Source organism: Pempheris klunzingeri, unplaced genomic scaffold, assembly GCF_042242105.1.
Source record: "Pempheris klunzingeri isolate RE-2024b unplaced genomic scaffold, fPemKlu1.hap1 Scaffold_389, whole genome shotgun sequence".
Taxonomy (NCBI): Eukaryota; Metazoa; Chordata; class Actinopteri; order Acropomatiformes; family Pempheridae; genus Pempheris; species Pempheris klunzingeri.
The window spans coordinates 1-13,504 of record NW_027255339.1 but is presented as its reverse complement, the minus strand read 5'-3'; the positions used below and the strand labels follow the sequence as shown (position 1 = coordinate 13,504).

At 41.2% G+C, this 13,504-nt stretch overlaps 1 protein-coding gene across 1 annotated transcript; it reads right to left on the bottom strand.

The window, feature by feature from the left end:
• Window positions 1-5,261: 5,261 nt before the first annotated feature.
• Window positions 5,262-12,845, bottom strand: LOC139225560 (cobalamin trafficking protein CblD-like; the record flags this gene model as incomplete). The annotated part of the gene is made up of 4 exons (XM_070856342.1): window positions 5,262-5,473; window positions 6,066-6,177; window positions 10,554-10,771; window positions 12,707-12,845. Coding segments are annotated over 4 exons (648 nt in total), but the record flags the coding sequence as incomplete, so codon positions are not given.
• Window positions 12,846-13,504: the final 659 nt, after the last annotated feature.

Sequence of the window (13,504 nt, the reverse complement as noted above, 5' to 3'; positions counted from 1 at the left end):
ACTCATCTCTCTGTGTGGTGCAACTAAAAGAGCTGAATGATGTTTTCCCTCTTCCAGCATACACATTTAGGGAGAATTTAATAGTGACACTGAGGCATCCTTGCTGGATTCTTAACAAACATGGCTCAGAAAAGAGTCTAAATTAGGCTTAAATAGTCACATTTTTCAGCTTCTTTTGTGGATGTACTAAACTATTGATGATGCACTGCACCTATTACATAAAGAGCTATAATTTTTCTGTTATATTTGGCAATGGCTCAGCAACCAACTGTTCTTGAGAACATGTCTAATGAGCTAATTATTATATTTTTCTTATGTTGGCACAACCAGAAGATGACCTTGAGGGTCATTCTCACAGAGTCAGATATAAGAAAGATCATTCTGAATACAAAGCCTGCTACAGTGGAGGATTTGATTAATCAGCTTACAGCAACACTGGGACTTAATTAAAAGTTCTGTCTCCATTATAAAGATCCAGAATTCAATTATGAACTATGCAATCTGACAGATATTGAAGAGCTTCGAGAAAAGACAACAGTCAAAGTCATCCCTGTACTTGATCTGGTACCTGTCTCAACATCTGATGAAATCCGAGTGTGAGCGCCACACTCAGTTCAGCAGACACAGAAATCCTCTCAACATCATCCCAGAATCGACAGAAACTGTGGCCAGAATTCTTTGATATTCCAAACTTTTTTGTTGACGTAGAGTACAGACTTAGGCAAGCAAATCTGCTTTATCTTTGTGATGGCAGACCTGAAAGTATCAAATGAGCTGAAACACAAGGTCCCTGAGAGACTGGCTAATAATGGCCAGCTTCGAAAGTGTAGCACTAGCACTGATAACTACACACCCCTGTCTCAAGGAATGAGGCACATCCAATTGGTGTAGTGGTTGGAAATATAGCCTGAAATACAAAATGGCTAATTATAGAACAAAGCGCAGAAGATCAGGATGCCTTGATGTTGCAGTAAATGCAGGAAAACGTGGAGGGCAAGCAGCAGAAGGAGAACCAGCAAACAAGAATATCAAGAAGGCAAAGAAAGGTGAACTGAACTACTTGCTGAACTTTCCAGAGGGATTTGATCTAGCATCCCTTGAAGATGCCCGCAGAGATTTGGTTGATGAAATGCAGAAGAGAACACCAAATAGGCAGCTTGAGAAACAAAAGATGGGCTTAACATTTGCACAGTCCTCGTCTCCTTGAGATATTTCGATCAAAGAGAGGGAACGTTGGAAAGCTGTTGCCACAGCTTTCACAACAGACCAAGGTTTGTGTATAGCCATTATCAGAAGATCAGAATTCTTTTATTGTCATTGTGCAAGAAGCACAACAAAATTGAAATAAAAACGGCAGCTCTCACAGGCAGTGCAAAACAGCATGTGCAGTGCAAAACAGCGAAAAGGTGCATTATGCATGTGCATTGTTTTTCACAACTTGACATGTCACATAAAGTGCTGTTGAATTAGATGGGATATACAATCAAATTTTAAAATTGCTAGCTTTCAGCATTAACTTAACAGTTGTGTAATTTGAGGTGTTATTTTACTCCCCCAAAGATTTCAGAGCAAACTGATATTCGGACACTGGTGCTGAGAGGGCTTCCTATTATCCTTGGTGACAAACCAGCAGACTTCTACAGATCAGTCTTTGTAAGTTACTCCTTACCTTCTCATATGGTATCTAAAGGGACCCCCCCCCCCCCACAGGAGTCGCAAGACCCTGAGGGGGGGTCGCCAGATGATTTTCAGAATCCTCTTGATGTGGCCCCTGAGGTAATTACAACAGAGTGACAGGGGACGGGTCACTTTACGTAATATTGCCAAAATCAGGCCCATCATATCCACTGATGATGCAGAAAAATTGGTCCATGCATTCGTCACTTCTAGGTTGGACTATTGTAACTCATTATTATCAGGCTGCCCCAATAAGTCGTTAAAGACTCTCCAGCTGGTCCAGAATGCTGCTGCTCGTGTTCTGACGAGAACTAAAAGAAGAGACCACATTTCTCCTGTACTGGCTTCTCTTCATTGGCTTCCAGTAAAATTTAGAATAGAGTTTAAAATCCTTCTCCTCACCTACAAGGCTCTTAAGGGTCAGGCCCCATCATATCTTAAAGGGCTTATAGTACCGTACTACACTACTAGAGCACTGCGCTCCCAGAATGCAGGTCTACTGGTGGTTCCCAAAGTCGCCAAAAGTAGTGCAGGAGGCAGAGCCTTCAGCTATCAGGCTCCTCTCCTGTGGAACCTCCTTCCAGTTTGGGTTCGGGGGGCAGACACCCTCTCTACATTTAAGAGTAGACTAAAAACCTTCCTTTTTGACAAAGCATATATTTAAGGGCTGGCTCAGGCCTTAGACCAGCCCCTAGTTATGCTGCTATAGGCTCAGACTGCCGGGGGACTCCTATGGTGCACTGAGCTCCTCTATTCTCTATCCTCCTCTTCCTCTCCATCGTTATGTCTCATGTCAGCCAAATGTCTGCCTCTAACTTGCTATCTTCCCCGGAGCGTTTCTGTGCTTTCTCATCTCTCAGGTTCCTGTTGATCCTGTGGATCCTGGTCCTGGCCCCGCTGATGTGGTTTTCTGGTTCCTGTGGGTCCTGGTCCCGGTCCCGGTCCCGCTGATGTGGTTCTCTGGTTCCTGTGGATCCTGGTCCTGGTTCTGCTGATGTGGTTCCCTGGTTCCTATGGATCCTGGTCCTGGTCCCGCTGATGTGGTTCTCCATCAGCCAATGGATGTGCGTCTGTCCGAGGCTACAGCCTGTCCGTCCTTGGGAGCTGGATCTCTCCTTCACTGGGGTGCTCCCGGAGGTTTCTCTTTTCCCACTGGGTTTTTTGAGTTTTTCCGTCCCGAAGAAGGAGGGTCATAAAGGGCAGGTGATGCCTCGGACAGATCCACCGGACTGATCCTTTGGCCTCATCGACTGCTGGACTCTTTATTAGATTGTTTGTTCGCTCACACTTGTTTATTTCCGTGAACTTTGTAAAGCACTATGAGACACTCTGTTGTGATATTGGGCTATACAAATAAAATTGAATTGAATTGAAAATTGAATTGAATTGAATTACAGTGCCACAGTAAACATCACTGACGTCACTCACACGTCAGTGTGCCAGTAGATTTCTTCTGAATAACTCAAATCCATACACTTTAAGCCTAAGATATCATTTTCAAAATGAAACGTTGGTTAATACCGTCCAAAGACAAGGCAGAGAGGCCAGCGGAGAAGGCAGCAGAGGAGAACGGAGAACCGCTGTCAAAAAGGCCATCTATGTCTGGCGCGGGAAGACGAGGAGGAGGAGACCACCACCGTAATGGGGTCCATAAGCAGTTGGACTAGCCTTCCTCCAAGTGTTGCAAGTATTGAGAGTAAAATATCCAGTATGGATTCACATGCCTCGTTATCAATAAAGTACAACATCCCCAATGTGTAGTGTGCACTGAGATGCTCGCACAAGAGAGCTTAAAGCCCGTAAAAATGTTCAGACACTTCAACACTAAGCATCTTGCCGCCAAACCAGCAGATTTTTTCCGCCAAAAGGAGAGAGAATTGCAAGGCCAAAAGAGAGTCGTAACTAACTAAACAACGATCCCTACCAAAGCTCAAAAGGCATCATATGAGGTGGCATATTCAATTGCACAGGCAAAAAAGCCACACACAATCGGGGAAACCCTAATAAAACCTGCTGCTATCGCTATGAGTTGGACAATGCATGGGGATAAACAGGCACGGGAACTAGAAGCAGTGCTGCTGTCTGACGGGACCATATCCCGGCACATCATGGACATGGCCCAGGATATAAAGTGTCAGCTGATTGACAGAGTGAAGAAAGGGAAATACGCTTTGCAATTAGATGAATCCACAAATGTATCAAACTCTGCCCAGCTGCTTGTTTTCGTCAGATACAGTTTTGATGGGAAATTTAACGAGGACATTCAGTTTTGCACCAAGCTGGAGGGAAAGTGCAAAGGTGAGGACATTTTCACAAAACTTGACAACAAACTAAAACATGAGGGACTGTCTTGGGATGAGTGCATCGGTGTATGTACAGATGGTACAGCATCCGCAAACAGCAATGCTGGGGGAAAAGAAAGGAAAAAGAGTCTTACAAGTGGCGCCCCACGTAAATTTTACGCATTGTATTATCCACAGAGAAGCTCTTGCAAGTAAAACACTCGACCCAGAGCTTAAAAGTGTTCTTGAGACTGCGATCAAAAAAAAAAAAAAAACTACATGGAATCCCGTCCACTCAACTCCAGGCTGTCCTGGAACACTTTAACAAGTTATTCCCCGAGGAAACAGCTCCGGAAAAATATGGTTGGATAACATCACCATTCACTATAACAGCCACAAGTCATCTGTTATCCGACATGGAGGATGCACTGGTTGAACTGTCAAGTGACTGCACCTTAAAGACAGCTTTTAATTCAAAGACGCTTGCTGAGTTCTGGATTTCAGTCGAGGTAGAAACTCCACAGGCCACGATGGATGTACTGACGCCGTTTGGCTTTACATACCTGTGTGATAAGACTTTCTCTGCACTGACATTTATTAAATGTGGAGGATGATCTCCGAGTGGCCGTCTCCAAAATTAAACCCAGAATTGACTCGCTGTGCTCCACGCATAGTGCTCACCCATCTCATTAGGTGAGATTAACGCTGAGACATAGAAATTCCTAAAATGTACATTTGCACCACAGCAATGTTCACGTTTACTCAGTGTTACAGTTTATGGTAATTACTTTGATTGAGATATTCTTCTGCTAACATGGAAATGAAAGTATTGTGTGTAAATTAAGTTCAGTGTTCACTCATAAATTACAGGGTGATTGCTTTGACTGACGTATTCTGCTTTTGTCTTATCGTAAATTGTTATATGTAAAATCATATCATGGTTGTCAGGCTGTTCTGTTCTTTTGTGTTGTCGTTCTGTGTTTGGATGCGCCTATTAGTGCGTGCGTCCTGTGCACATGTTTTCTAGTGATTCAGTCACCTCCAGGGATAGTGGGGGTTGCCAGACTCTGGCACCGTTATTTTGGGGGTCGTGGGCTGAAAAGTTTGGTAACACCTGCCCTACAATATAGCATTTGACTGCATATGACCATAAAAATTACAGCATGTGAATGTGAAAAATGATTTAGTTGCACAGCTGAATAACAATCACAATAACAGTGTTTGCAAAATTTGTGACAGCAAAGCCTCCATAACAACAGTGTAGAAAACATTCCTGTAGCTTTTTTAGCCAGTCGAGTAAAAATAAGTATTAATCTCTGAGGTAAAACAGCTACTTCACAGCAATAGCATCACTGCTACATAAAACTCCAGGCAGCAGCTCACCTTTTCAAGCATCTGCTCTCTTTCCTGTTCCACCTTAGCACACCATGACATCATATCGTTTTGGGTCTTTTGCGTCACTGTGATCACCATCATACCAGAGGATGGAGCCTCAGGAAACATGGACAGGAAATCTGTTCATCACATTATCAAGAGACAAAAACATCAGACAGAAACACTGTCTGTCATAAGCAATAATCAATATTAGTTATGTTTGCTGTCCTTCTGGTGGACTTTGTTAAAAGCGTAATTTTTCTGAATGTCTCGGAACAACTAGCAAGGACACTGAACCTTTTATTACTTTATTTAAAACAAACACAGAACTTATGAACTTGTAATACCAACAGAAAACCAAACCTTTACACTCTCGAAATGATCCCAAACTTTAGATTTCCTACCCAACATTTAACCATCTGTAAATAACTACCTAATAACCGCCATAAATAAACCGCCACTGCCTGTTTCTACTGTTTAAAATTAAGTACCTTTTATACGTTATACTTTACGTTATACGTTTTATACACAAGCAAGCCATATACGTTCTGACTCCTGAATGGTGGAAGGTTGACTATTTTTGTTTTCCCGTGAACAACCAACCAATGAATACTTGGTCGACTGAGACCCTTATCATTGAATAATGTTTGGCCAACTATTAAGAGGCAGCCCTATAAAATGAACATAGATGTTATGAATAAATGTATGAGAAGTACAGTATCAGTGCCGTACCTTTCTTCAGCAATTCGGGACAGGACTGTATGACACACTCAACGCTGGAGTTGTTAAAGTACTGTTCAGCTGCTCTGTTGACATTGTGAGATGAGGCTGGGTCATCTTTCTCCTAAAGAACACACACAGAGAGACAAAAAATTAGACAATTTGTTTTTCTTAAGGTTGGCTGTGCACTTTAAGTTTGACAAGACAAAACTGACAGCTGTAGGGAGGGTTTACAAGCTTGAGGGGACTGTTACAACTCAGGTACCCTTTGAGTTCACTGGACAGTATATACTGTATATATGAGTATATGAGGAAGTCACCATTTATTGATTTTCTTTAGCTGTTAGTTCATTTCGGGTTTGATAGATTAATAGTAAGTTGGATAGATGTGTTTGAATCAAAGTTGGCTGTAGGCTATGTGCAGCTAGGTGTTTCAATTAATGTGTAAGCATTTATATTCTGTTCTTTCACAGTAAATGTAGACCAAGTCATTGGTCTGTGTTTTACATTGTAGCTGATTGATTGATTGATGGCAAGATCAGTTGCTCATTTCAGTATGCCAAAAATCACGACCTCCACCATCATATACACCGATCAGGCATAACATTATCACCACCTGCCTAATATTGTATTGGTCCCCCTTTTGCTGCCAAAACAGCCCTCACCCATCGAGGCATGGACTCCACTAGACCCCTGAAGGTGTGCTGTGGTATCAAGATGTTAGCAGCAGCACAAATTAATCACTTCCAGGTTGGACTATTGCAACTCCTTATTATCAGGCTGCCCCAATAAGTCACTTAAGATTCTCCAGCTGGTCCAGAACGCTGCCGCTCGTGTACTGAAGTGAACTAAGAGATTAGGAAATATTTCTCCTGTACCGTATAGAATTTAAAATCCTTCTCCTCACCTACAAAGCTCTTCATGGTCTGGCTCCATCATATCTTAAAGAACTCATAGTACCACACTACCCCACTAGAGCACTGCACTCCCAGAATGCAGGCCTACTGGTGGTCCTCAAAAGTAGTGCAGAGAGAACTATCAGGCTCCTCTCCTGTGGAATCTCCTTCCAGTTTGGGTTTGGGGGCTGACACCCTCTCTACTTTTAGGAGTAGGCTAAAACCTTCCTTCTTGATTAAGCTTACCAGTCCCTAGTTATGCTGCTATAGCCCCGGGGCTCCTCTCTCCTCCTCTACCTCTCCATCTTTATGCTTCATGTCTCTTTATGTCTGTTACTAACTTGGTATCTTCCCTGGGGACTCCTGCATACTTTGTGCTACAGAAACCGTTCAAACATCAAACTGTTCAGCTCGTTGAGGACATTCCAGCTAGGACTTTTCACACATCTACCTTTTAAAATATTCAGCTTTTGAAGTCTACGGGCGGAATGTTCAAATCCTCTTCAACTCCCTCCACTTTGAAAGGTTATAGCTTTCTCATACTTTCAGCTAGAGACTCCATTCAACTTTTAAACAGCGGTTACAGTATAATTCATTAATTTTTTTGATATCTATTACGGTTTTGACAATATCACAGTTTTAGTTTTATGCCATTTATGCCATTGCTAGAGTGCAGAGGAGCAGAAAAATCGTCTTAACATTTTGTCTTTAACTTGGTCTCACGCCCACAGTGTGTCACTCAGACTCACCATTTATGCATCAAAATGTAGGAAAAATCGTGCCCTTCGCAGTAATGTGGCCACAGAAACAAAAAAACATACACACCTGCCTCCATGAGCCTCAAAGTGACAGGAGTGCCAACCAACTGCCTCATTGCCTACCATGTTAACTGATAGCACAAACTTCAGGAGGGAGGCAGAAACACTTTTCTAACCTCCAGCTTTCTAGCCTTTCAGCTCTCTCAATTTAGAAGTTAGAGACATCAAACTACATGTGCGTGTTCAGCAGAGTGTCTTCTCTCCACAGGTCTACACATTAAAGCTGTGACACTTACTGTTTAGGTAAAACCTGGATTTTCAGAGGTGTGTCACAGCTGAAATCTCAATGAAAAGTGACTCAGCAGACGCCATCACCATGGCAACCTGACAACTTATTGACATTGGCTAATTAGTGATGGTTGACACAGAAACACGCACATGGTGCATTCATAGGCAGTAGGAAATCCCACCACTCAAATCATGGAACCTTAAACCATGAAAACAAATTTTCTAGTTATTATTCATATACCAACAATTGTCATATTTTTCACTGTTACCATATTGCTAATTATTAGTCATATTCCTATCATCACTACTATAGTTGCTGTGATCATTTTGGTTGCTGTTTGATTTATGTTTTCATCTGAATGTGAGACCAACATAACACTCCTCTTATTGAGTCAACCAGTTCAATGTGGAAAGAGAAAGGAGATGAAGTTGTAATTTTGTTTGTCTTCTTTTGAATATGCTGCTCTTTAGTTGAACTCATGGTGAGCTTCATTCTTAAATATTCACTCATTCACTCACAGACCTAAATACTAAATACTTTTTTGATGTCAAACTGCTATCATTTGCATTGACTCTGAGTAGCTATTGTTGATGACTCCCAGTACAGTAAAACTAAAGAACTGAGCTGTGTTGAGCCACCACATAATAACAAGCACTGGACTGAATATCTTCTAATGATGTTGTTCTTTTTGATCATTTTCATATTTTCTTTGTAATGACTATCTTGGTGCATGCGCATGTCCAAACAGAGCTAATAAGAAACCAGCATTGGATCTACTTCAGATAACTTAAAATAATAAGTGGATTATTCATTCAGACTTTTTCTTCCACACCAACCCTCTCGAGTCTCAGTCAATGCCACACTTTGACCTTGAGCAAACCACTGTAAGCCGTTAAGTTTATCTGAAGTCTATGAAAACTAAAATACAACACCAGCAAAATTGACTTGCCCGATGAGGTATTTTACTTTGACTGGGCAGATAAGCAAGTCTTAAAGTTGAACCATGTATTAATTTTAGATGGCACATTACAAACTACTGCATAGCTTATGATTTTCCTCCTGGGAACCAATAACACCTTGTTGGTTATAATATCATAATTCAATTATGAAATATATTATATATATTATATATATATATATATATATATATATATATATATATATATTTTATATTGTTAATTTGAAAAGAACTATGACTGTCAAATAAACGTAGTGCGGTAGATGTACAAAGTAAATACAAATACACAAGTAAAATACAAGTGCCATTTGTACTATAGCACTTGAGTATCTCCATCGGATGCCAGAGCCCTACAAAATGACCTCCAGTCTGTTTCTGACCAAACTGTCAGAAACAGACTGCAGAGGTGCATGGGTTAACAACAGAGTTAATTGTGTTGAACAGAATTCTATTGCTGGAGATAAATATTGACATTTTGCCTCTTCTGTCTTTTAGTATTTCCCAGGATACATGTAGTTTGTCCTTCCATCTTCGTTCTGCCTGACATCAGTGTTGCCTGAGGGCACGTGTAGAGTCATTTACCCAGGGATCTGCTCTTGGTTTACCCAATTTACAAGAAAAAGGGGCAATAGAGTCCAGAATCCCAGAGCAAGTAGTGTAGAATGAGGACAGAATGTCGTCTGGGCATAAAGGATGCATCAGACCACTAAGGGCGAAAGACTGTGTGCCCATAAAAGCAGCAGAAAACTCTCCAGCAGAAGATACGACGTCAACGAGACATGGATTAAATCAAAACAAACCAAGAGACTCTTAAAATCAGTAGCAAATTGATCAGAAGGGACAGCAAACGTGAATATTAAAATCTCCACAAATCAAGTGCTGGTCATAAATCGGTGTAAATTCTGATGAAAACTCACATATAAAATCCTTATTATATTTAGGTGGGCGGTACACAATAGCACATAAGATCTGTGGGGAGAAGTCAGCATCTAAAGTTGCCCTTGAACACGGAGGCGAGACCCCCTTCCCTACCAGATGCTCGAGGGGAGCTCAGAAAAGGCGCTGTTGTCACCTGGTTTACTCCATGTTTCCATCAACAACAGAAAGTCCAGGAAGTCCCTCTGATAGTCATGTGACAATCTGCAAGGGCCCTGAGAAGACTGCAGATGACCCCCTGATACAGCAGTAAAGTTAATAAATCATTCTTTTAGAGCTCAAGTAGCATGTGTAAGAAAAGTGTGTCATTTAGTACAACAAAGCTACAGATCTGTAGCTTCACCACAGAATCGCGGATCTTTGAAAGAGTCAGGCGATCATACACTAAGAGCGGTGACACATTTGGAGCATTTAAAAATAAAATCACGACATAAAGCAGTAGCAGCAGTGGGTGACGGCCAGCCACACACAGTACCATCTTCCCAAGACTTATAAAACAAAAACAAGAGCAGTCATAGTGACTGCTCTCTTAATACAAACATAGTGTTTGTATTTGACTGAAAAGTCAAAGTCATGCCAGCCCCATTACGTAAGTAAGACTCAGACATCTTGAGCTAAAAGGGTTTTTCTTCTCTGAGAAAAAGTATTAACAATTATACTTACAAAGAACTCTCCGATGAACTGGGCCAGTATGAGCTCATGTCTCTCCCTGCTGCAAGGGGCAGACAACACATCAGGGACCATCTTGTGAGCCAGGCTTTTCCTCTGCTCTTCTAATCCGTCCAGGTGGCAGTCAAAACCTACATTACCAGGCAGCAGGAAGCACTGGTCCTGGGCTCCAAAAGGCCCCATACTCTCCTCAGGCCACACTCTCTGCAATCCTTAGCCAGGGAGGAAAAGAACATTATGGAGGAGAATGCAAGTTTCACAGAAAATTCTTTTTCTTAAAGGCTTAGTTTAAACCAAAATAAATCGACCCACATGTTACCTTTGAAACTTGTTTACAACCTTTGTGTTCCTGCTGAAAATGGCCACCATTTTGTCTATATAGCACATGGGTATTACAGCAATTATATGAGGGTGGAACAAGACCCACTCACATTTTGAAAAATGATCTCTTTAGACCCCCCCATGTTTTTACCGTGAGGAAAATCAGTGCACTGTCTATGTGTTAATTGTCAAATCCTTTCAACTTGCTTATTAGAGATGGGATTTGTGGCTCTTTGAAGGGAGCTGGATCTTGAGGAGCCGTTCCTTTCAAAGAGCCATTCAAACTACTGACTCGTACATTTATTTTTGTATTAATTAGAGGTCAACCAGGGGTAACTTGTTTTCATCAAGGAAACAATCACTGGTAGCAGTTGTAAAATAAGATTTGGTTCAGAATAATTCAAATTTATACATATTTATTCTGAAATATTGATTATAATTTCATTTGGCTTGTGTTTTCAGTGTAATCATTCCATAAGTTGGTGCCATACCAACATTTAGAATTTTCCCTTCACCTAAAAAACGTTGTTTTAACTTTGTAAAAACTACGCAGGCTACAGATAACTTCCATGCAAAATAACTTTATATACACACACATATATATTTATATATTATATAATATAAATAAAACTAGAATAGAAATCAGGACATGATACAAATGTGAATGCATAATTGTACTAAACTACCTGGTGTGTGTACACCTGAACTAATTTACAAACAGGAACTCAGCTCCTTGACTCGAATCCACATCAGAACAATGGAAACAATAACAAATAACTTTTCTTCAGTCGTTAATATCTCCTGCTCCCTGATCCAGCGGTAAATGTAAATCTCTTCAGTCCAGTCGGGCAACACTCACAAATATCTCGCCCGACTCACAAATATCTCCTCCCCTAATGTTGCGCATTTATAGCTGCGTTCACGTGAATGGAGCGTGCTGTGGACGACTCAAACTCGGAGATGTCATTAGTCGTTCAGGTGAAGGCAACTCAGATCCGTGGGGCACACAGGTGACACATTAAGGCAGCGCGGGCAATTTGCATATAAGAACGGCTCGCAAATGAACGACTCACAACTGCGAATCGGTTCTCATCGTTCACTTAAAAGAACTGTTCAAAAGACTCGACTCGTTCGCAAACATCACATCTCTATTGCTTATGCACACCACGTTGTTACTGCTACCAGCACACAGGACTTGGACATGGACATGGCTCTATTCTTTAAAGATAACACTGAAGAACTTACAGAAATTGCAATTGCATGCAAGACATCATAAAAAGATCTAAAAAGAAATAAATGGTTATTCATAAATATAGCTCGGAATTAGTCATCAAATTACTTTCTGCACTTTTAGCATTTTAATATCTTCAATATCCATATCATCTCATTTTCTATACCGCTTATCCGTCAGGGTCGCGGGGGAGCTGGAGCCTATCCCAGCTGACTTTGGGCGAGAGGCAGGGTACACCCTGGACTGGTCGCCAGCCAATCGAAGGGCCACATATAGACAGACAACCTTTCACACTCACACCTACGGGCAATTTAGAGTTACCAATTAACCTAATGTGCATGTCTTTGGATTGTGGGAGGAAGCCGGTGTACCCAGAGAGAACCCACACTAGCATGGGGAGAATATGCAAACTCCACACAGAAAGACCTCGGGTTCAAAGCGGGATTTGAACCCGGGACCTTCTTGCTGTGAGGCAACAGTGTTAACCACAGCACCACCATGCTGCCCTATCCATGTCAGGTTTCTCATTTCATATTTCATTATCAGCTCCAGCTAATTAATGTTAACATGTAAAAACAAAAACCCTATAACATACCCATGTCACAGGGAGTGGCTATGTGGGGCTCAGAGCCTGAGGATCCAGCAGCAGAGAAGGCTCTCACTCCAGCCACACGATGCACCAACACATGAAGCCCTGGGAGGTAACTAACCAGCCTGGCTCTGCTGCAAAGCACCTTAACACAAACACAACACACATTAACATATCAATCTTAGCTTCCCTAACAACCAACTATGTAGTGTTTACAAAGAGTATCTAATGCACTCACAATAAAAAGCTATTAAATAGAATATATTTAAAAGAACTGTGTTTAAAGTTTAAACTGTGAAAAAAAACCAGTTCGACATTGCTCCAATATGCACAAATAGCAGGCCAATAAACTCAGAAAACTAAACGCTCTACCATAAATTCAACCTTTGTGTCTAACCAGTGTAGAATATTCAGTTTTGTTGACATTGTCACAAATGTGTAATTTAAATGTATTATTGATGTCATACTGCAGTTAATGGTGTCATTGAACCAGACTACATAACAGTGAGAGGAGTTTCTCATTTTTGCCCTCACAGCCTATTAGAAACACCTCTGAATATAATGCGGTCTAGTACACCCACATCACTCGCTTTTACCACCAAACTAAAACCCAGAATGTAATTCTCTCTGACAACTCTGCTGTTGTTTCATGAAACAATACAAACAAAACCTTGCTCTTCCTCTTGCTAACTTCTCCCCTTTTTTCTAGTGGACAATGGCATTTAGGAGTACAAAAGTACTGAAAGTGACTAAATTTACTTTTAATTAATTAAATGTCAATGTTGTCTTTGTTAACAATGTGAC